The following is a 24,321-nucleotide window of genomic DNA, read 5'->3' on the forward strand; positions in this document are numbered from 1 at the left end:
CTGGACCTTCTGCACACAGTCGCCATTTATGAAGAGGGTGGCTGGGTCCGCTCTGCGCTTCCTGAAGTCCAGGATGATTTATTTGGTTTTCGTGGTGTTCAGTGTCAGGTTGTGTCACAATGTCAGTTTCAAGACTTCATCCCTGTAGGCTGACTCATTCCCCCCAGGGATCAGTCCCACCACTGTGGTATCATCAGGGGGTATGATGGTGGCTGACTTTAGGCAGGCAGGGTCTATGACAGGGACAGGTTGAAGATGGTGGTGAAGACCGGTGCCAGACCTAGAGCACCTTCCCAAGTACTCCATCTGGACCCGCAGCCTTGCTGGGATTCAGGCTCATGAGCACCCGTCTCACCTCATACTCCTGTACAGTCAGTGGTACTAATGACTGCGATAAATATTTACATACAACCTTTGATCATTTTTATTCTGTCTCTGTTAACTGATCACCTTTCTTTGTTCACAGCGTGAGAAGATGACAAGCTTTCCTCAGCAGCACGTTATTTACATCTGAGCGCCATCTGTTGGCCGAGTGAAGTGTATGCAACACAAAACTCATTCTTATGGACTTTGACAGAGTTACTGTGAAGTGATCACTATTTGTAAAACTGCATTCTGAAGTCAAAGTAACAAGCCTCCAGCAGACAGAGTGATCCTAATTAAACGGAAATCTTAAAAAAAAAAAAAAAAAACAGTGTTCTCGTAGGAAATTCCCTCTTTGTGTTACTGTCCCTCCACTGCACCTCAGCAAGGAAACCCTGGATAAACATACAGAAAGTGGGTGTCTTCCAAATTAAATGTCAGAACTTTGTAAATATATCAAACAAAAATATTCACATGGCAGGAAAACTTGGAACTTCTGAACAGTTTCTGCTTCCTCTTCTCTCATGAAGATGTGTAGAAGTGGAACTGGTTTACCTTCAAAATAAAAGCTAGGTTTAAAGACTTGGATTTTGGCGACTGCAAAAAGCTTTAAATAATTTGAAAATAACTATTTTGTATTTATTTATTTTTCTGTAAGCATTGCAGCTACTGCTATTAGCATTCTGTAAGAGCTCGTGCTGGAGCCACCATAACTGACCCATTATGCAAACTGAATGCATCTTCATGCACAGTCGATCCCACGCACCAGACTCATGTTTGATAGAAGCATAGGACACTTTCTACTTTGATCACAGGCTGTTGTGTTTATTTTAAATATTGTTTGATATTTAGACATTGTAAGTGTTTCTTTTTCCATTGTTTTCTATCCATTAATGTCTAGTGAGAATTTCAGTCAGGATAAAAATACTGTCAGCCTTTTCTTCATGACTTCATTCTCTACGGCCTAGTCAAACACATCCTATGAGTCCAGAGATGATGATGAATCCAGTGATGACAATGAATCCGGTGCTGATGATGACAAATCCAGTGATGTTGACAAATCCAGTGCCAATGATACATCATAATAATGAATTATTTAAATTTAACATGAAGCACAACTACAACAGGCTCCATTGTCATTATAGATAAAACAAGATAACATACAGAACTGATGGAAATAATAAAATGAATGATGGCGCTCCCCCTCCTTCTTCTCCCTGTGGTTTGCCTTAAAGCACGATGGGAACTCGCACACAGATTTCAAAAGAATGGTTCCAAAATACAAACAGGAGTTAGAGGAGAAAAGAGAAGAAAGTGCAGGTATGTTAAAAAATGTTTTACAATACTGGAAAATCTGCTTCAGCCATGTACCTGTGTCAGTCAACTAGCCACAAATGTGCTGGTACTGCCCTGTTCTTCGTATTGCAGTAGTAATTATAGTAGTAGTTGTAGCACTGGTAGGTGTCACATGCTTGGTGTTTGAAAATTTACTGACAGCATTGGTGGAGAAGTCGCAAAGTCTTTCAACTGGACAGATAAATTAAACTGTTGCTCCTACTATGGAATGGAGTCTGGGGATGGGGGGGGGGGGGGGTGTAGGGAGACTTGTAGAAGGAAAAACAGGAAAAGGAGGTAATTCATCACAGGAGTCAGAAGGGAAGCGAGATCAGCAGGGAACGGCAAAGATAATGAGAATGGAAGCTAGCCACACTGAAGAATTGAAAGTAATCTTTAAAGTGAAGAAAGGGCAGTCAGGGTTTAGCTCATCCAATCCTCACTCGGGCATTTAGGCAGATGGGAAATTACTTCTCACAGACAATGTAGATATTTTGAAAAGATAAATATATCTGGTGTCCTAACTTGTGTGTGTGTGTGTGTGTGTGTGTCAGAGAATTCTGTAGGACCTTTCATGTCTTTGATGTGTCATCATTCTAGAATGTGATGTCACAGGCTGCAGCTGGTGAAGGCAAAGCCACAGAAAACAGCAGAAGCAAAATCAGAAGAGAAACAGCTGGACTGGACAGATCAGTGACTCAGACATTTCTTCAGGATTATTGCTGAGTAAGAGAAGGAAACCTGCTCTGTACATGGACAGATGGACACAAAAGGAAGGTGAGCACCTGCTGTCAAAATGAACAGGAGTTAACAACAGGAATGTCCATATAACTGCAGAGGCGGGAGGTGTAATCACACAGTTATGGTACTTAAGGCAAAGTGTTTGAGTGCATGTTTAGTATTTCCCACATCATGATGTTTATTTATGCTGCTGTTGTTTGTGGTAGTGGTCTGGAGCGTAATGTAAAGGTCTATAGCATGTTGTAGTGCACTACTGTGTCTTATAATGTACTGTAGTTCTCTGTAATGATCTCAAGTGCACTGACATGGCTGTGCTCATGGGTTGCCAACGGCTGGACAAACATGCTCTGGAAGAGCAAGAGGAGCAGCTCAGGAAAAGGAAAGAGCAGCTTGATTTGGAGATGGAAAGAGCTGCCTCAATTGCAAAAGTAAATGTGTTGATAGCTTCTGGGGGCTCTCATGTATCTAGTGCTGTGCTTGGTAAGCCAGATGGGATGAATTCATCCTTGGAGAGAGAAAAGAGGAACGTTGGACCATTGAATGCTGACGCTGAAATATTTGTGCCTGTGGCAGTTGGGCAGCCATCTCAGCATGCTCCTGCAGGTGAACAGTTACATTCACATTCACTGGATGCAAGACCTAAAGTGAGAACTATGGAGCTGCAGCCTCAAATTATGTTGTTAAACCAGTTAGAGCCAAAAAAATAAACAAAGTGGAATACAGAGTTCTCATTTCAGTGACAGACTGCTCCACCCTCGGTGTGCGAAGGAGAGATTTAGAAGATCTTTTCTTCCTGCTGCTGTCAGACTCTATAATGACCATTGTTAACACACATACTGATTCCAACTCCATGCAACTCTAAGTGCAATACCTATGTGCAATAACTCAATTATTAGTGTGCAATATTATTGTGTATGGAAGTCACTCAACAACCTCCAGCCCATATTTATTTTACTTATTTATCTATGTATGTATATTTTACTTTTTACAGCAGCTGTTCTCTTAGTTTAGTATCTTGTTTTGGCCATATTGGTCTTACTTATATTTTCTCTTAGTTCTCTTAGTTTAGTATCTTGTTTTGGCCATATTGGTCTTACTTATATTTTACTTTCACTTACTGGACTGTAATCTTGCTGTTGCTAAATGCAATTTCCCCACTGAGGGACTAATAAAGGATTTCTTATTCTTATTCTTATTCTTATGCATGTCCTCAGCCTCAGTCACAACAAGAACATTCTGCACCTTTAATATAAAACAGTACTGATCAGAGCCACCTAATAACAGTTTTGGAGAAACAAAATGAAATTGCATCCTTGTTGATTGGACAAGATGAGACATTCAGATTTTTCAACTCAATTTAATTCAATTCAGTTTTATTTATATAGCTCCTTCCACAATCAAAATTGTCTCAAAGTGCTTTACAGAGACCCAGAGCCTGACCCCAGAGCCTGACCCCAGAGCAAGCACTTAAGGAGACAGTGGCAAGAAAAAACTCCCTTTTAACAGGAAGAAACCTTGAGCAGAACCTGGCTCAGATGGGGGACCCTCCTGCTGATGGCCGGGCTGGGTGAAAGGAGGAAAAGGAGGAAGATAGGACAGCTGGGAATGGAGGAGAGGAGGAGAAGGACATGCAGCATAATACAGACAATGGACAATGTTAGAGGGTCAGCATTTAGATTACAGTTATTTTTGATAGTTAATGATTTTCTTTTTCAGAGGGGAAACAGAGTCAAGGGTCGTACGTAACGAAGCAGCAGTACTATCAGCTAGATAGTCTGTATCTGCTGGAGTAAAGTTCAGGTCATTGCCCTCTGTAAAACTGGCACATGGCAATGGAGTTTTTTCCCCAGATGCTGTGCAGTTCATTATTGTAAATTCAAATGTTACTAAAGAATGATGGGAAAAAAGAGGGTTCTGAGGGAATACTGTCAAATATTCAGCTTCTATGCCATAGGTCAGTACAAGATCAAGGGTGTGATTAAAACAGTGAGTTGGTTTGTTAACATTTTGCAAGAAGCCAGTTGAGTCTAATACTGAATAGAAAGCAGTCTTAAGGCTGTCATTGTGGGTATCGACATGAATATTAAAGTCGCCCACTATAATTGCTTTGTCTGTACAAAGCACTAAATCAGATAAAAATTCAGTGAATTCAGACAAAAACTCTGAGTAAGCAGCAGGTGGATGATACACCACAGCAAAAAGGATTGGTTTGTTGTGGTGTTTTTAGGTTCAGACAATTTGATAGTATTCATATTTTATGAAGTTTTTATGAATAACACCTCTTGCCTTTTTTGGTTTATACACTTATTGTTGACGGGGAGCAGACACAGTCTCTACTGGATAAAGGGAATTGTTGGAATGGTAGGAATGATGAATCATGGGAGAGTGACAGCTCTAGAGAAACTGCAGAGAAGCGTGTAGGACTGCAACTCTGCCTCCTGGTCTCAACTCTGGGTTGTCATGACTTTGGTTGTCTAATAAAATCTGTCATATTTCTATTTTTATTTTTATTACTTTTCTAGAGAGCTGCACCATCCAAAGTAGGATGGATGCCATCTCTCTTAATCTGACCAGGTTTGCCCCCAAAAAATTTCCAATTGTCTATGCAGGCCACGTCAAGACATTCACAAGTCACAGACAAATCAGAGCCAAAACATTCACTGTTCGTATTTGGTCCTATCTCAGCTTCGTCCTGTAGTTCGATCTGCGTTTGATCACACTGTCCCTTGACATTGATTCGGGTGGTGGCTCTTCTTTTTACATCCTGAAAGACAAACATCACCCAGCTCATGCTCTGTTTCAGTGGGCGGACTCAGGCACCAACCTGAGGCATTGCAGGTCGGTGAGCATCAGCTCCCACAGAACCCGCCTCCACAACAGCTTCTTCCCAGCCACTGTCAGAACCGTGGCACAGGACATTAAGGAGGAAAGGGGCTACTACATATCATAACCAAAACCAACAATGCAATGCACCTCTTAAAAAATAAGAACAGTCAATGTGCAATAAACCCTGTTTAAAATAATGTGCAACACCACCTGTGAAATATACCTCTGTTATTACCATGTGCAATATGTTTTTACGATCACCATGTGAAACATCATTGGCACCTGTCCTGACATGCTGTTCTTTGTGATTCGTTGTGATCCACCATGTCTCAACTAAAATGTTTTTTCTTACTATAAATTAATAGATATCTAAACTGAAAACTGAACGACCTGCGGCAACAGCATGAAAACCTTGAGCAACTTTTTAGAAGTTTACTGTTCTCTGTCCTTAGTATTCACATGTTCAGTTGTACGCCTTGTTCTTCGTCTCTGCTGTTGTTAGAAGCCATAGTAGTAACATTTTGAAAAAGCAGGATTTTAAAAATACTAAACTGGAATTAAGTGTTGAACTTAACTGCAGTTATAGTTATTGTAATTGTGTCAGTCATTCCTTTCGATCACTGTACCATTAATATCAGTATGATTGTTTCCCCATGAGCTTTATGTGCACTGAAATCCTGACATCAAGCTTCTCTTTGATTTAACTCTAGTAGAATTTCCTCAAATATGACGCTATTGAATTTTAAACATTAACTGTTTTGGTTGAGCTTTGTGTTCTGTACAACACAGTAACAGTGCATATCTGCATGAAGCATATGCAGTGTTATGTAGTTTCTTCATAAACAAGGCCAAGGCCACCCCCTCCATTTCATTATTTTTACCACAAGAAGTATTTGTTTATAAGTTGAAGAGTTGAGAACAAGTACCCTGGGCACCAGCAGAGGACCATTGGCAGCTCCATCATTGAGGTCCTGTAACTGTCTTCACTTTGAATGCAACACCAGCCTTGAAACACATGGCGGCAGCAGCACTCCACTGACAGGAAGATGCATCTGTCTTTGCTGCTGAGCCGGCAGGTTACTGTGTTACCGATGTGGCTTTGTTTTATCTGTGTAATTATTATTTTTTTCTCTCATTTATTATTTTTTAATCAGATTGATTTTTATTTTATTAAGCGCTGTGTTTCGAAATGTTGTTTTAATGCTATTCAGTACCTTGTGTAAAGCACTTTAGATTTGCCTAAACAAATTATCGGACCACTGGAATCGAAATACCCAGTTCATTAACTGAGGCCAAATTTATAAATATGGGTGTGTGTGTGTGTGTTGTTGTTATGACACAAACACGAATGTTAATATGTATTCTACATAAGAACACTATGCCAACTCTTTTGTGATATGATCACTGTGTGAATAAACAGCAGTATCTGAGTAAAGGACACATCCAAAAAAAGTTATAGCCTGCTATCTGTGTGCCAGTGCTGCTGGTGAGCTGAGGATCTGTTCATGAAATGCAGTGAACTTATTTCCTTATATTATTCCTACTCAGCCAGGATCATTTGACATCTACACTAGGGAGCTACAGGAACATGGGAAATTTAAGAACATACATTAATGCGACACATTACACATGTACCAAAGTACACTGAAATGTATTCAAGCCAGTAATATAAAACAAAGGTCATTACAATAAGTCATGAGTTTACAGTGGTTAACATGGGTAAACAGTGGTCACCAGTCCGGCATGGGCCAGGTACTGTTTGTATAGCAAATGCTAATGCTAGCGTCCATTATTCATATAAACTGTGATATTAATTGTGATAATAATTGTCTCCACTTCTCTGGTCGGAGCACAAAGGCTGTACACATTCTACTTAAAACTGAATATAATGATCTTTAAAAGTTGGAAACCATTGAGAAAATGAACATTTACTTACTGGAAAAACTGGTCAGATACCAGAATCCGAATCAGTGTCTTCTGGTACAACTAATCAAAGAACACGCTGTAATTATGGAGAACAGAAAAACTAACAAATAACAGTAAGTTTCTTTTAAAAGAAATTATTATTCATTGCTCATAAATACAATAAGGTGTAGTATGAGTATATTATAGTGCTAATATAATAATAATAATAATATGATAATATAAGATTAATAAGAGTAAATTGTTTATATAATCTTGGTCCAGTTTTCTGAGAATTATGACAAATTGCTGGGTCCAATATGGAGGCAACGTTGACAAACGATCCGGGGCGTGGCTTCATGTGCTACAGGCACACCTTACTGGATGACCCTGAAAAAGCCTCCTCACAACTCTATGAGTATAAACTGTGATTAACATTTCACATTTACATGTAGGAGAAAACAGCCCAGACTAAACTAAAGTGAAAAAAATAAAAACAATAAAAGCACCAAATAGAAACAGAATGAAAAACAGCTTACATTTCCAAACTTGATCCAGCTGACACGTTCCACTACTCAGCACTGGTCTCTTCAATGAACCTGGACACATGAAGGTAAAAGCTGGGAGTGAAACAACATATTTAATTCCAAGCCTCCTTTTTACTAAAAGTGTATTGAGATAGCTTAGCTCTGTAATTGGCTAAATTATTAGTCATTAGTTCCATCATATGCTAATTAGCTCATATGTAAATTGAAGGGCTGGATGAATTCCCGCGCCCGGCTCTGTGTAATTAGTCTGTAATTCCTCTGCATCCAGTGGAACAGGGAGAGGTTGGCAGGCCAAACTGTGTCTGATACAACACAGGGAGGGGACTGGGGACTAATTAGAAATATCTCACATGAAGCATTAATTACATGAATTAATTACAACAGTTTCTGTGTCCCAGTACTTTTTTTTTTTTTTTTCTCCTTCCTTCTCCCCACAACTGGGCTGCGTCAGAGGAGGACATCACAAACCAACAAGGAGCCCGACTGCTGCTTAATCAAAGATGAGGCTCCTTATTTGCATTTCTAATTAGAATTAATTAGGATTGCCCAAATTGTGTGTGTGTGCGTGTTCTTGCAGATGTTCTTGCTTATGTGAATTTCTTCATTCATCTGATGATGATGATGATGATGATGTCGCTATTGAAGAGCACACATGGGCAGCAGGAAGGAAGCAGCATGTCTGAAGGTGGACTGGCTGCTTTTGACACTAACGACCTGTGAAACTCTGGAAAGTACGACAACAACAACGCTAACATCTCCGGCTGTCACTGACTCACTCACTCACAGACTTTGACTAAGCTACATATACTGCTCATGTAGCTATCTGCATGTACAACATGTGGCAAACACGTTTCTCACCTGAATGCTCTCCAGCCTGTTGTGGTCCTGCCTTCTCATGAGAAGCACAGTGTAAACCTTGGAGTCCAGTTTTTCTCCTGCATCTCCTCTCTCTTCTTATTCTGTAACTATCAGGTGTATGAATGATGATGCTCATACCTGATGCGTGTTCTTCATGGTTACAGACATGTTATGTTGCAACTGATATATGGGCTGATCTTCTGAATGTGACAGGGTTTGGTTTTCTTGTTGGCTAGTCCTCTGTCAGCAGTGTGTGAAAGCTGCAGTGTTCGGTGAGTGAGGCTTCCCGAGTCCCATCATGTTCCACACTCTGAATTAAAGCTGATTCTGCCACAGCCATAAAACTATGGGGGTAGCAGCGGAATGAGAGTGGGATGACTGGGACGTAAAGGTGAGTGTGACTATGGGATGACTGGGGCGTGTCAAATAAAAAAGTCATGTTCCATTCAGAGATCAATCAAACAATCTGTTCACACTCACTGAGACACGATGGCCTTCAGGTTTTCACTGAAACAAACAGCCTTTCAACACAACCTCCCTCACTTTTCAGTGAGTTGCACGTCACAGCATGACTGTGTGTGTGTGAAGTACAGGAAGAGATGTTCCCTGCTGTGCGAAAGGATTCCTGGAAGAACATTTTAAAGAAGCTAAACCGACTCAAAAGGTATTCTGAAGGTTTGCCTGGAACAACCTTCCCCTGAAGTGAACTTTCTGTTCAGGTGGACAGAGAGAACATCACCTCTCCTTCAGACGAGCGCTGGCAGCAGACACACAGAATATGTAGCACATGACCTTGGCTCCGGTTGTGTCTAATTCAGTCTGCTGTAGTTTTGAGGGCAGCACCGCAGGCGACGCTTCATACACCACCTCCCACCCAGCACCCCCCCACCCCCCCCTCCAAATCCACACATGACCCCAGGCTATCTTGTCTGACAGCCACCAATTAGGACTTCACCAGTAACTACCCCAGAGCCTCATTAACAGTTAATTAAATCAAATCTATCAGGAATTATCTGCTGAAACCCGTGAGGGGATACCTTCAAGAAAGCTCTCCAAAGCTCCGCAGTGACGAGAAGCTGAGACAGAGCTTTTTGTTCTGAAGTGCGTGTGGATGTGAAAGTTGATTGTTTGACCTGTGAACAAAGCTCAGCTACTGTTTCTGTTCATGTTCTTAAGTGAGGCTTCCTTTCACTATGTCGAAATGTTTTTTGTTTTTTAGCTCACAACATGTTCAGAGAGCAAAGACATTTTTTTCACAAACAAATGTACAGGTTTTTATTCCAAAAAGCAGCGTGTATGAGCTTAAGCCTTTACACATTTTAAATCTGGAAACAGGAAAAAAAAAATGTCCAAAAAATCCTGCATAATTTAAACATTCATTTCACAAAAATAACATCCATTTATTTATTTATTCTCAAACAGGTAACAAAAGGCTACAAAAATGACTGGAGATCTATGCACAGAAATAAAAACATAGAAAAGTTAGTGTGGCTGGACTGTACACAGGTGGCTTCCTGATCCGCTCCTCCTCTTCCTCCTTCCCGTCTTCATGCCGTCAAGTGAATTTATATGTGTGACTGTCAAGGAAAGTGATTTTGCTGTCACAAGCACACCTCACCAATTTATGTGACTCCTCCGTCATTGGTTGTAAAGGATATGAGTCGTAGTCCAGTTTCTGGGTGAGAACACCTGTCAGGATGAACTCAGCGTTGTGGACATCTGGACAACAGACAACATTTGAGACATGTTACAACAGATCAGCTGGTCACTTTTAGACCACCAGTAGTGCTGTGGCAGTGTAGTGTCGTGAGGTCTTTACGAGCGGCTTGTCCCACTGATGGCGGAAACGTGGCAATGAAAGTGTCAGTAAAAGGAATCGACTGACACAAAGTCTGATCCAATACCTATGTTCACACAGCAGCAGAAGATATGCTGATTTCATATGTATCTGGTACACTGAAACAACAGCTGTGCACCACTGAAGATGGGACACCTTATTTTTCACAAGCTACTCAGCTAAAAACGAGAAGCTGCTTCCTTAGTGTTTCCTCCACATCACATTAGAAAAGGAGAAAAGGTCAGCATCAGAGGGAATCCCAGTGTTTTTGCCAGCCTGGGTGGAGCCTCACAGGTTTAGATGGATGACAAAGTTCACTAAAGAAACACTCGAAGACAGTAGAGAATCAGTAGAGGACAGTAAAGAAAAACAGGAGAGGACTGTCTTTGTTTTAGCAAGACACTGGTCCATTAAAACCTGCCCTGACACTGATCATCTCTACTCTCAACTCCTGTATACAATTCATGTCTGAATGTTTTCAATAGTTAGCACAGGGGTAAGACTGTGTGTGTGTGTGTGTGTGTGTCTTACCAATGTTTTTCAAGAAGTACTCTCTACAGAGGTGGAGGTCATTGTCACAAGAAATTAAGATGATTTCTGGAAGGTTCTGAAACACAAGACCAATATGTAGTGAGACCTTTGTAAATACATAAAAAATAAAGTCAGACTTGGGTCAAATAATCAAAGGTATTTCTGTATCTGCTTTATTAATATTAATATTAATGCTTATCACTGAGCTTGTTTTATTTTGAAACCTGGTATGAAAATAAATGTTATTATAATCAGAATTCCCCAACATCATCACCTACCATTGGCTGTAAGGACACTGGATAATAATGAATAAAATAATTTTGTTGCATAATAAAAACCTTTCCAACAAGAGTCAGTGATTTTCAGGACGTGACAGTGGAGAGGTGCATTAAATAATTCCTGATATGTTTAAAAGGACCTTGTTCTGTTTGTGCTCCATGATCTTTCTGTAGGAGGGCTGTTTGGCCAGCAGCTTTCCCCCAGCACTCTCCAGGATGGACTTCATGGTGCTGAGGCTGGGGCAGATCCCTGGGGTGAGGTAGAAGTACTTCCCCTACATCACCCATCACACAAAAAGACAGGCAGAGAGACCGTCGGTGAGGGACAGACACAAAATCCCCTTATCAGAAGCAATGGACACAGACGTTCGCCACAGTGTGTGTCAGCTCTTTCCGGGTATTTAAACAAATGCTCTGGTCTGGATCGTGTGGGTGTGAAGCTTGCTGTCTGACCTTGAAGAGTGGTGCACTGTGGGCTCTCTTTAGTGATTCCTCCAGACTGAAGCCAAACAACACCTCCGCCTCCGCATCCCTCAGAGTGTGACTCTGCTCATCTGTGACAAACACACACACACAGACACAAGGCTGTTATTAATGTAAGACAAATGCACAAGTTTATTTTTCCAGCAGTGTGGAAAAAAAAACAAAAAGGAAAAGTGAAATCAAGGATTAATTTTTTTTAGGTTTGCAGTTTCATCTTAGACATAAACACACACACACATACCCACAAACTTCTGGCTCCTCCAGCTCTCCTCCAGCCACTCTGGGCTGACGATGTGTTTGACCACAGACATGGCGGTGAGGAACTTGACGGTGCGGGTCACCTTACCGGCCACCAGGTGAGTAACCTTCTGACTGCTGTCCGCTACTTCGCCACCTAAAGCGTGTAACCTCTGCAGAGGGTGGGGACCAACATGGAGAAGCTAATGTTGACTTTTTACAGACAGATGCTGGTCTGATGCTAATAATAATAATAATAATAATAATAATAATAATACAAGTGCAGTCTGAGTAAGGGATCAGGCTGACTTTACCTTTGTGTACTGCTGTACTTGTACAGGCTCAAAGCCTGTGAACATGACTCGGGGAGTGGACTCTGGAGGAAGCTTCTTACTGGGGGACTGGATCTCCTCCAGTCTGCACACACAAGTTGCACTTTTAGTCACAACATCACATCATCACCATTATATTGCTAATCTGGACAATTTGATGTTTTCTGCCACATCACTGCAACAGTCAGACATACTGACCTGGCCTTCTTGCTTGCAGGCTGGTTGGTGGAGTCAGTGATCTTCTGCTTCTGGAGCAGCTGGAGGCTCTACACACCACACCAATATAACGGAGACAATCAGATGAGTCAGCCAAACAGCACAAACACAAACAATTTAAGGACTAATAATAACTGATGAGTATTCCTTTCTTGTAGCAGATACTGATGTGATAATGGACAATATTACCCTTAACAAGACTAGGTCAACCTAGTGTATGGTCAGTGTGAGACATGTAGTTGACAATTGTTGTGGTATCACTGTAAACAACTACTTTCAATGGAAAGTACAGCTGGGCAAGATGACTTAGATAGATATCCATCATGTCCGCTGATCAGTTTGACCAACCAAACCATCCTGAAACATCCCGACCTGGCTTCTCTACAAATTCCATGATGGTGTGTGTCCAAGAAAACATCCATCCATCTATTTTTCTATACCGCTTGATTTATCAGGGTCGCGGCGGAGCTGGAGCCTATCCCAGCTGACTACGGGCGAGAGGCAGGGTAACACCCTGGACTAGTGTCCAGAGGCAACTACAGCTAACCACTGCACCATTACATGCAATGTTCTGTAAAATACCACACAGTGGCTGAACCAAACCTCTGTCTCTCTGTAAAGCCCCAAAAGCAGCTAAGTGTTGCTAAATGATGTAATACGCTAATAAGCAGATTGATTACACCATCACATTGTATTTATATTCCGCCATCAGTTTGCCAGCAGGAGTAACAGATCCATGGAGGACGCATTCTCCCCATTGCACTCCCCACAGCCCTGTCCCACCTGGAGCATCCCAACACATACGCTAGGATGCTATTCATGGATTTCAGCTCCACATTTTTTAACACAGTAATCCCCCATTAACTGGTTCGGAAGCTCCACATCACTGTGCTCCTGGATCCAGGACTTTCTGACCAATAGACCTCAGGTGGTCAGAATAGGCAGCACACTGCAGGGCTGTGTACTCAGTCCAGTCCTCTGTTATACCCTGTTCACACACCACTGCACTGCCTCCCACACTCCCACAGTCTCAGTACAGAGAGGAGGTCCAGCACCAGACTGAGTGGTCATGCGCCCCTCCTCATACATGGGGAGGAGGTAGGGCAGGTTGAAAACATCAAGTTCCTGGGTATCCACATCACCAGTGAGCTCATATGGACCCTGAACACCTCTCACCTGGTAAAGAAGGCCCTGCAAAGGCTTTTTTTTCCCCTAAGGAGGCTCAGATGGGCTGGACTCCACTCTCGGCTTCTGTCAAACGTCTGCAGAACCACCATAGAGAACATTCTCTATCTAAGTATGGTCCTGCACGGTGCAGGACAGGAAAGACCTGACCCGGGTGGTTAAAACAGTGCAGGGGTTTGTGGGGAGTCTTATTCCAGACTTGGACTCTGTTTATGCTGGCAGAGTCCAGAAAAAGGCCAGCAGCAATAGCCGCAGAATCGACCCACCCTGGTAACAAACTCTTTGTGCCTCCGCCCTCAGGAAGGAGGTACAGGCCCATAAGAGCTTGAACCTCCAGACCGAGGTAGAGCTTCTTCCCCAGGCCTTTTACATTTAACTGGCATCAACAACATCATTATTCATCCTCTGTCCTCCTTTATCTGCTGGACAAAGTCTGTTTGACTCCACTGTGTCCTGCGCTCTGACGTTCGCCCGTTGTGTGCGTATCTAAGCGCCACCCACGTGCATGTATTATTGGACGCACTTATCGGCATTACTGGAAAAATAACGACATCTTTGCGCTTATATGCCAATAAAATATTGGCCACCAATATATCAAGCATCCCTAAGCATAACAGAATGAGCTGACTAATGACTGAGCTGTTCTTTCGAGACACAAAATAGAAAATGAAACAGCAACATCAAACTCACCGCCAGAGCTTCAGGGGATACTTTGATCGGCGCTCTCCAAGCAGCTGCAGAGAAATACAGACGCCAAAGTCAGAATTTCATTTACGCACATTAATGAACAAAAATGACGAGTGACTCGTTCAAATTCCTCTGCACTGTAGGCTCAAAATACCACCAAGAAGTCATCTGACTAGTTCAAATTCATTCTGCTGCAGGACAATGAGCTCAAACACAGCCAGAGTCACAAAGAACTATCTTCAGAGACAACAAAACAAGGACAGGACATTAAGACGGACTAAATCCACAGAGGAACCGTGGCAAATTCTCTGAGCTCCTGTGATGAACCTACGTGAAAAACAGTGCACAAGTGTAGCTGGAAGAACTGGAGCTGGCTTTATTTTCGAAAGCATCCTCACTTTACTTTTAGGGCCTAAAACTTTTCCGTAACGCCTGCTCACACTGTAAAAAACCATACGAAACACTTTTTGCCTGCTTGCATGCAGGATAATAAGCAATGAGCTGTGCACACGCTCCACCGAGGACACTGCCACAGAGGTGTGTGTGTTTGTAATAATCGCCTAGCTTGATGGTATATAATGATGGTATATTCAACTGTACATACCCAGCAGGTTCTGGACCAGCTGTGGGTTAGGCACCAGTGGTTCAGGGTGTGTGTAGATGGAGTATCTGCTGTGCTGAATCTGTCTCAGTGCTTCGAAGTTGCCCAGGAGTATATCGCACAGCCACTGGGAATTCACACACGGGATCTTCCACTCCTTGGCCTTCTCGTATTTAAGCCCACTAGGCCTGAAGAGAGATGAGCAAAGACAAACGCAGCATGTGACCCTCACATCATACTTGCTTCATATACCTCCAAGTTTCCAAAAAAAGAGAAGAATGTAAATATTAAACCTACCTTCTGCTTTAAGTACTTAAGGTACTTTTACAGTACTACTACAGTTCATGGAGTATTCAGCAGAAATACCTTTAATTACAATAGAAAGACTCTGGTATTTACCCTTTGCTATTAAGTGCTATACATGTAATACTCCCAGCAAGCACTCATTTAACTCCCCACACATCTTACTCTTTACAGATGAGGACTGTGTTACTGCGACACAGGTATCCAGTGTATCTGGCACCAGCCAGGTAAGCCATCAACTTCAGGTCATCTCTGTCGGCATCCACAAAACCCGTCACTGATATAATCTGAGAAGAAAAGACATTAAAGAATTAAACTGAATGGTTTGATGTAGTATGAAAATGATGTAAATCACATGCTGTAACCTTCACAGTCACCAGATCTCAACCCAGTTGAACATCTATGAGAGATTTTTTTTCCAAACACCAGAGGGAATATCTTTTGAAGAATGTGTTTATCCCGCCAGTAGACTCCAAAGACTTGGGGATTTAGTGTCAAGGAGACACTTTATGATGGGTTTCCGTTTAATTTGTCACCTGTATATCTGAATATTCTGAGTGGGTAATGGCATTCTCCAAGGTGGTGTCACTAATTCTGTTAGTGATTTTCCTGGACAGAAGTTCAGAGTTTGGGAGTGCTGTGTGTCCATGACTAGGCCTGCACTGTTGGTTGCCAGTGATGTAGTTCTGCCGCCTCCATCAGCCTGGGAGATACATCTTACACTGATAACAACTGTGACTTTGTGAGCAAAAGGAGTAGTTATTTGTGGGAGCTGGACCTACGTGCTGAGAGCAGGGTTTAGCTCCAGGAGGGAAGGCGAAAGGCAAATGTAACATCCGATGAGGAGGAACCATTCTCTTCTTCTTCAGGACAGTGTTGAGCCAGTGGGCTGTTACACAGCGCTTCCCCTCTCTGAGTGCCTGGCAGAGAAGAATCAACAACAGGGACAAACATGACACATCTTTGGTGAAACGAGATGTCAAACTGGTTAAACTGGAGCTGATGAGCTCGACATGAACTATGTTGTTGAGTAAAATTCTTAGCTCTCAGTCACTCAGTCAATCCCTTCTCCTGTTAATACGTTTACTTTGTGGACCTCCTTATCTTCTGTAATGTCTCCCGCTCTTCCATTCCATACAGTATGTAACAGTGTATGTTCTGACAGCACACATCCTTACCTGTACATACATGTTGCTGACTTGGCTCTCACACAGCAGGTGTGTACAGCGGCTGGTCAGGGTGGGGTCGACAGTGCCTCCACACGCCTGGATGACCTGAGCGAGGAGTTCAGTAAACATAAATCCACAACGTCTTGGCTTTCTCTGACTTTTTAAACACGATTAATAGAACATATGGTGCTACTCATTTATCCAAGGCAGTTCTAAAGGGTCTTAAAACTTATCTTCCTGCTTTTTCTGTGTGACTGACTGATTGTCTGTCTTACCCTCTTCCATGTGGCCAGGAGTTGTTTGTCAGCCATCTGTTCTGGGTAGTCAGCAATAGCAAACACGCAGCCCAGCAGGAAGCCGTCCTGTGGAACTTAAATTTCAGAAGAAGTGACATAAGTCAATCTGAACCTGAAAATCAGTTTTTAGCTGATTTTAAAATCCAAAGCAGAATCTCAAATAAGAGCGTTGCCAGAGTGATCTCCATGGTGGATCGATTTTTAAAACCTTTTACTAAATGATAGCATAACCTGCCCAGGTTCTGTGGGGCAGTACACTTAACACAACCATATCTACGTGATCACTCATTTTAAATGTCAGTATTGTCAATCACACAGCTTTAACCTGGACGGTCTGGATTGACCATGATCACCCTGTGTGCTAACTCTGGACTCACTTTCTTGTCCCGGTTCATGCCCAAACAGCTGGGAGATGTGAGGAGTCTGCTGGAGCTGGGGCTGGAGCTGAGGTTGCAGCTGCGGCTGGAGCTGGGGCTGGAGCTGCGGCTGGAGCTGGGGCTGGAGCTGCGGCTGCAACGTCGTTGCCGTCGTCTGCTGCTGCTGCTGCTGCTGCAGGGCCTGCTGGTTCTGATGCTGCAGGTGCTGCTGCTGCTGATTCTGCAGGTGCTGCTGCTGCTGCATCTGCTGCATGTGCTGCTGTTGTAGGAAATGTTGCTGCTGCTGCTGCTGCTGTAGATGCTGTTGGTGTAACTGCTGCTGATTCTGCTGCTGTTGCTGCTGTAACATCTGCATACGTTGCTGCTGTTGGAACTGTTGGAGCTGTTGCTGCAGAGCTTGTTGCTGCTGTAGTTGCTGTAAACCAGGCCGTAGGAGCTGCTGAGGCCGCAGCTGCTGCTGCTGCTGCTGGGTGAATGCATGTTGCTGCTGCTGCTGCGGCTGCTGCTGCTGCGGAAACATCTGTTGGTGCATCTGCTGTTGTTGTTGCAGAAACTGTTGCTGCTGTTGGGGCAACTGTGGGAACCCTTGTTGCTGAGCAACCTGTGACTGCTGCTGTTGTTGATGTTGTTGCTGTTGGTGATGTAGCTGCATCATCTGATGCTGCTGCTGCTGCTGGAGGTGCATCATGGGATGCTGCGGTTGCTGTGGTAACTGTTGATGTTGTTGCTGGGCAGCCTGGTGTGACTGTTGCTGTTGCAGTAACTGCTGTTGCTGCTCTGCTGTGAGGGGCTGGCCAGCAAGTTTGGACTGACTGAACAGAGGAGGGTTGGTGCTGTTGGGGGTCGGAGGATGGCTGTGATTGGGCTGCTGTTCCAATGGTTTTGTCTGACTGGCTCCCAGATTCTGGATGATCTGCAACAGAGGAAAACAAAGAAGTAGAGAAAACATGGACATACAGTACATGAGGAGTATATTCATGATGGCGATCACTAGCCCATATTCAGTAATATTAGAATGATCTAAGTTAAGACACGTGGCCCTGTCCTCTGAGCTGGAGCATTTTAAATGTGTAGGCAGAACTGCTGGGATTTCTTACATGTGCTACACTGGCAGGTCGATTGGCTGGCTGCATGTCAGAGTTGTTAGTAATGTTGCGGAGGGTTCTAGCAGCTGGACTCCACCCGGGAATGCCCTCTGGAACCGATACGCCTAAAAAGCAAAAAAGAGGAGAAACCTTTCATCACCAGGATCCTGAGTTCGAAACAAGTAACACTTTTCATTTTGATGCTATTAAAAGTAAATAATACTCATCCATTTTGAAAGCCTGTTAGGTCACTGTTATCACAAAGAACATAGGTCCTGACATACTGACCCTGCTGTGTGGTGTGACTAATGGCAGCAGCAGCAGAGCGAGCCTCTGCAGGCATGGTGCCCCCGCTGCCAGGTACAGGAGGCACAGTGGCACACAGGTTGATCAGCCCACTGCCTGCAGATGACACTGGGTCTTTGGTGCCGGGCGGCCCGCCCCGCCGCCTGGCTGTGCCGGTTGGAACAGGGGGCGTTGGCGCGACAACTTCAGCCGGCGTCCAGTTGAGATTGGTGCCCTCCTTCTCTGTGGAGGAGTCATCGTCGGAGTCATCGAACATGCGCTCACTGCGGCGCTCGGGTTTGCGGGGGGACGTCGGAGAGAGAGAATTCAGTTTTTTGGGCCCCGGCCGTCTGCGGGGGCTGGACTCCTCATCAGACGAAGCCCCGCTGGACAGTCTGGATCGCCGGGGGCTGTAGCTTCCATCTGAATGCGAGTGCTGGTCATATGACTCTGCTTCACTCTCTTCCTCTTCCTCAGGCTCCACATATGTGAGTCTGGGGTGATATAGTGCCTCGTCCTTCCTGCTTTTGTCTGTAAAAGAAGGAACGAGTTACAGCTGTTGCGTGTCCATCGACTGATTTATGTTATCAGAGTGATAATTAAGGACATTATGTAATCAAATCTGAAAAGAAAGTAAATCTGAAAAAGATTTTTAAAAAATGTGCAAGCTAAAAAGTAAATGAATGTATATACACATAAGTCTACGAGCAGTAACATTACCTTTCACAGAATCGGTTATCCAGTCTGGGGTGATGATCTTGATGCCAGGATGTTTCAGGGCACACTCAAACTTGGCCTGGATGGGAAAAAAAAAAAAAAAGAATAAACACACATTGTATAATCTGATGTACCCATTAAATGGAACAGAACAACATTTAATTTCCAGTTGTTGAGCAGGTTTATCTACCAAATCTGATTTTACATCACACCAGTTGTGTAAAATTAACATGAGCTAGCCTAACCTAGCATTTGCAGCATAACATATTGTAATATGCCAATTCTGCCAAGTTTATTCTCACGGGGTGTTAATGGAACGCCGTAAAACAGAAAAGACTGTTTTCAGACGATATGCCATGTTTGTTGATGAGCTGTGACATGCAAACTGCTGTTCACAAAGTTTACAACCTTTTGGTCATTTGTTTAAACAAAATGCAACCACATCAACGACCTCATGGTTTTAGTTTGGAACCAACTCCGAGTAAACATTAAGACCTAGCAGTCTCCATTAGGTTGGGTGGGGTCCCTCCTGCCACCGAAAATAATGGATTACTCCTGGTAGGGTACTGATGTAGCGTGTTTTTCCCTTATGAAAGCAACACCGGTGATTATCCGACAAATGACGGTTTGGTGGATTGGTGGGATGAGAGCATACTGACCAACCACTCGACCAGGTGGGAGACTACAGCCCCGCTGAGGACCAATAATTCAGACATAAAGTCCAGGCAAATCGTGTAAATTACACACAGGTCACACACTTACCCCCTTTGGTTCCTTCACCACTAAGTGGGTGACCTTCTTGTTGAGGTTAAGCTGACATTCTCCTCCATAAAAAGTAATGTAGGCCCACAAGGCGTTGAGATCATCTGGAAGCTGTGTTCAAACACACACATATGCACACACACACACATATGCGCGCGCGCACACACACACACACACACACACACACACACACACACACACAATGAGCTTAAGATACTGGACTAGCCAAGTCTTTCAAAAGAAAAAAACATGAGCCCTAGTCAGCCCAAGGTACAGGTGCATCACCCGAGTGTGTATATTCCAAATCATGCAACATGAAACAAATATATTTTCAAGTATTTTGAAACAAGAGTAATGCAACTGACCTCTATTGTTTGGATGCATCTCCTAAAATCTTAAATGATATGTACATGTAGAAACCTTGAATGTACTAAAATGAATTTCTTGAAGAATGCACACACACGCACACACACACACACACACACACACTTACTCTGGGAAGACAAGCTGTCACACCAAAGAATATCTGTCCTGATTCTGGAGAGAATCCAGTAACTCTGTGGTGTTCAGGGTTATGGAAAAATACAGCAAAACGTAATGTTACTCTTTTCTTTTTGTGCCATTTGATTAACTCTACATGTTCTATAATGCTTTGGGCCAACGAATCCCCCAAGAAAACAAGCTTTAATTTCTGCTATTCTAAACATGAATATTCAGTTGTTATAACCACTCCTGTTGTCCTTTTCACACTCATTTGAGGCATTTGATGGTGGAAGGATACGGTAACAGGTCTCCACATCGGACTGAGAGGATCACCCAGGATGGCTGGAAAATAAGAAGTAAGCATTCAGTTATTTCTTTCTATCAGTTACAATAGTTTCATGTGGCTCTTGTTCCCTGTTACTGTTTGACTGAGGTTTAAAAGGAACATTAAGGGGCCAGGCACCCACTGATCAACCAAAATGGCCAAAAACAAGACCATTAAATAAATGAGTAAAATCATCCTCTCCCACAAGCTGCGAATAACCACATTAGTGTATGTTTTTATGAATTAAAGGACTTGACAGTTCAGGAAATATGCTTATCTGTTTCTGGTCTTTGTCCTAAAGTGACTGCAGGAGTTAAATGTGAGCATACTGTGGCAATTCCTTACCTTAACAACAGGCAGGTCAAAAACCTCTCGGGACTCGCCCACCTCTGGGTTGTCCCCGTCCTCTGCAATGATGTGAGTGGCCAGGGCATTGTATGACACCTCCTTTCCTTTTCCTGCTTTCAGCAGTTGCACCACCTGCAGCATCAGTTGGACAATTCACTCAATTTCTACTTCAGACTAGACTAGGCCAGACTGACTTAAAGAACAACACAGACACTCATCACAGGGGTAACGCTGACAAAGAACATAATAATATAAAATTAAGAGATAGCACACCTTTCAGAATTTATCAGACTTAAAAGAGTTGCATGAGTGCAGCTTAACCTTCAGGAGTTTCTGAAGGCTGCTGCCACAGAGGAAATTAATTCATGATGAGTGAAAACAAGCTTTAAGTGTTTCCCAAAGTCTTTGCTGCAGAAATGAACTGGGAAGGAATCAGCTAAAAGTCTGTCACAGATGATGAGCTGATGAAGTTACCTGTCAGAGAAAATAACTGTGTGAGAGGAATGAGACCAAGAGAGGAACTGACAGATGACTAGTGGCCACTGGGAAAGTGAGCTGTTTACAGACATCCAGCCAAACAAGGATTACTTCAGGACACAGCACACACTTCAACAGCGACCATATTTATTTTAGTTTTATTCCTTGCTGAGTCTGAATGTACAGTGAAAAACAGCAACCTGTCCTGTATTGGGCTTGTTTTTTTTGTAATGACAACGGTCCAAAATGTACGCAAACGCCACCGACTGTGCACGAAACAAGCAGAAACAAGCTTCAACAGGGACTAGGAGTCATTATCTGGCGGGAAGTGCTGTTCTGTGCCACAGGTCTATAGTGCTGGCGACTGAAACAGCGGTCACACATGCGCAGTACGGGGTGCACTATTCGGCAGGATGCCGACAGTGACAGGTTGCTGCAGACTTGAGTGTATCTGATCGGGTTTATATTTATATTTATATGTTGCACTGCGCGTCACATCAGCGCAGGAGCAACGATAGCGCTGGGACTGTTGAGCAGTCAGGGTTTAGAAAAACCGAGCTGACAAACGCCAGCTTTAGCTTTGCGGGATAAACCACAGCCTATGAGCTAGCACATAAACAGCTGTGCTAACGCTAAAGTGCAGGGCTAAGTAGCTCCAGTACAAAACATTCACAGTCCACGAGTGTCACGAACACAGAACTGTCCAAGACACAACACAAGGACCGCCACTACACTTTAGTGCCCGTTCACTGTTTCTGATCTAGCATGTCAGCCGCTTACCTAGCTAGTTAGCTTCTCCTGGACCACCCCATTCACGCAGAATGGTGCTAGCTACTTAGCCTGCTATATACTTAGCTACAAGAAGCTAACGTCCAGATGCTCACCTCTTGGTCAATGTCCCCCACCACGTAGAATTTTACATCTTTGAAAAGTTCATGGGAAACCGCATTTTCCTCTTGAGACATGACTATCCATGAACGTCCTAGGATTCAGTTATTAAAACACAATCCGTGGCTGAAAGTAGGAAACGCCAGTAGTACTACTCCGGAGCGAACAGTACACACTGCAGCGCCAAACCGCTGAGCGCGCCTTGGACGCGCTCATTCTCAAATACCGCGGGAGGGGGAGGACTGTTTGTCTATTACTATTGTCTGTTCATTTACTTTGTTATTTTCTAGCCATGTAATGCATTGTATCGTTAAGTGTGGCTCTGTGTAACGTGGGTTAGGTCCACAATACTATTACAACAGATTCACAGAGACGGGACTGTCTAAATATTTTTTCTAAGGAACATAGATTCCCCTTCAAATGAAGATGGATGTTTTCGTCCAAATTTGTAATCCAGATTATTTCGCCCAGACGGTGAAGTGAGGGCATTTCATTATTTTTGCTTTATTTCATGAATTCATGTTTTCATTGTTTCGTTATGTCATTGTTTCATTATATATCCTGTAAAGAATGAACTTGTGAAGCTCCTGGGCGTCATTTGTCTTGTTTTCTTCTTGTTGTCTTGTCATTTGCTGTTTCATATTGTGTCAGTGTATGTATAATTTGTTGTTCTTTGTCATCGTATAATAATTTCTTCATAAAGATCTTGAATATATACACTGTACAGAGAGGGCGATGTCAGTCACAAAGGAGGGCAGGGGTAGGTCTATATTTACAGACATCACCATTAGTTTTGAAATCAACGTTATCATTTTCACCTTGCCATAAACATCGCCTCTAGCAGCCTCTTTCTGTCACCACCACTATCGAGCAGCTTCTGCTTTTCCACTGATTTTCTAAGATGTCATTTCTTCTCCAATTCGTTCTTGAAGTAGTTAATTACTGCATTCATTAGTGGGTGTCAAACTGACTGTCAAGCATGTACAGTGCACACAGCTAGGTGTGCGTGCATCCGCACACGCTGCACGGTGAATCATAGATGCTTCAGTGCTAAAAGACCTTGACAAACTGAGATTCAGCAAATTGAGAGCAGTAATTGGAGAAGCTTTCTGACAGCTACATTAATGATGGAGAGGGTAGCCTCTTGACCGTGGCATGAAATGGAGACATTACTTTGCACACGTGTCACTATGCATCACGCTGGTCGTGGTCCTTATTCCCCTCACCCTTTACCCCCCCCCCCCCCCCCCCCACACACACACCTCACCTTTCCAATCAAACACACACAGCCATTAGTACAGTGATTGGATGATTTGACAGATACATTAAAGCTGAGCCTCATCACCTGATGACCATACACCCATTAGATATAGACATCTCTCTTTAGGCAGGAACCTGTCATGATGTAGTACACTGATTAAGGAGCGTTTACCCATGTGGTGTTTTCTTTCACAGGTATGAGAGTTGTATCTTCATAAGTGGATTTGATTTGACACAGTGCATATAAGAGTAATGGCAATATGAATTTTGTATTCATGTAAACTGTTTCTCAATGAAAGTTGATGTACATGAAGGAATGTGTCACGGTGATAAAAGACATTAAATGTTAAGACTCTGAGACAAAGTTATTGTTTTACTTGTTATAGTTGTGATATGTGTTTGTTTTACAGGGCTGGCCTTTACCTTTACGGGGGCCCAGGGTGAGATTTAGTTTTTGGATCTTCCTTTCCCTCACTGTCCAGTAATTTGTCCAGGATGTTACACAGAAAATTATGATTAGGATAGTTTAAAGCATCAGTGTGGTCAGTCAGTAAGTCATTCTATATTTGACTTACCATCAACAAAT

At 43.1% G+C, this 24,321-nt stretch overlaps 2 protein-coding genes across 2 annotated transcripts in view; both read right to left on the bottom strand.

Annotated features, from left to right (window-relative positions):
- Window positions 1-24,321, bottom strand: part of LOC121193016 — a 293,109-nt gene that overhangs the window by 61,566 nt on the left and 207,222 nt on the right. The window lies entirely within an intron of this gene.
- paxip1 (PAX interacting (with transcription-activation domain) protein 1) lies at window positions 9,827-22,652 on the bottom strand. Its single transcript, XM_041055547.1, has 23 exons — window positions 22,472-22,652; window positions 21,108-21,242; window positions 20,736-20,779; window positions 20,448-20,511; window positions 19,955-20,065; window positions 19,196-19,271; window positions 18,479-19,006; window positions 18,203-18,315; window positions 17,106-18,018; window positions 16,708-16,802; window positions 16,442-16,537; window positions 16,046-16,183; window positions 15,429-15,550; window positions 14,964-15,148; window positions 14,363-14,406; window positions 12,470-12,537; window positions 12,254-12,356; window positions 11,944-12,112; window positions 11,673-11,773; window positions 11,360-11,494; window positions 10,942-11,017; window positions 10,232-10,292; window positions 9,827-10,144 (listed from the first exon to the last, which is right to left on the bottom strand). The coding sequence occupies exons 1-23, from the start codon at window positions 22,550-22,552 to the stop codon at window positions 10,129-10,131; spliced, it is 3,474 nt and encodes a 1,157-aa protein (XP_040911481.1). The 5' UTR covers window positions 22,553-22,652; the 3' UTR covers window positions 9,827-10,128.

The sequence above is a fragment of the Toxotes jaculatrix genome, chromosome 14 (assembly GCF_017976425.1).
Source record: "Toxotes jaculatrix isolate fToxJac2 chromosome 14, fToxJac2.pri, whole genome shotgun sequence".
Lineage (NCBI taxonomy): Eukaryota > Metazoa > Chordata > Actinopteri > Toxotidae > Toxotes > Toxotes jaculatrix.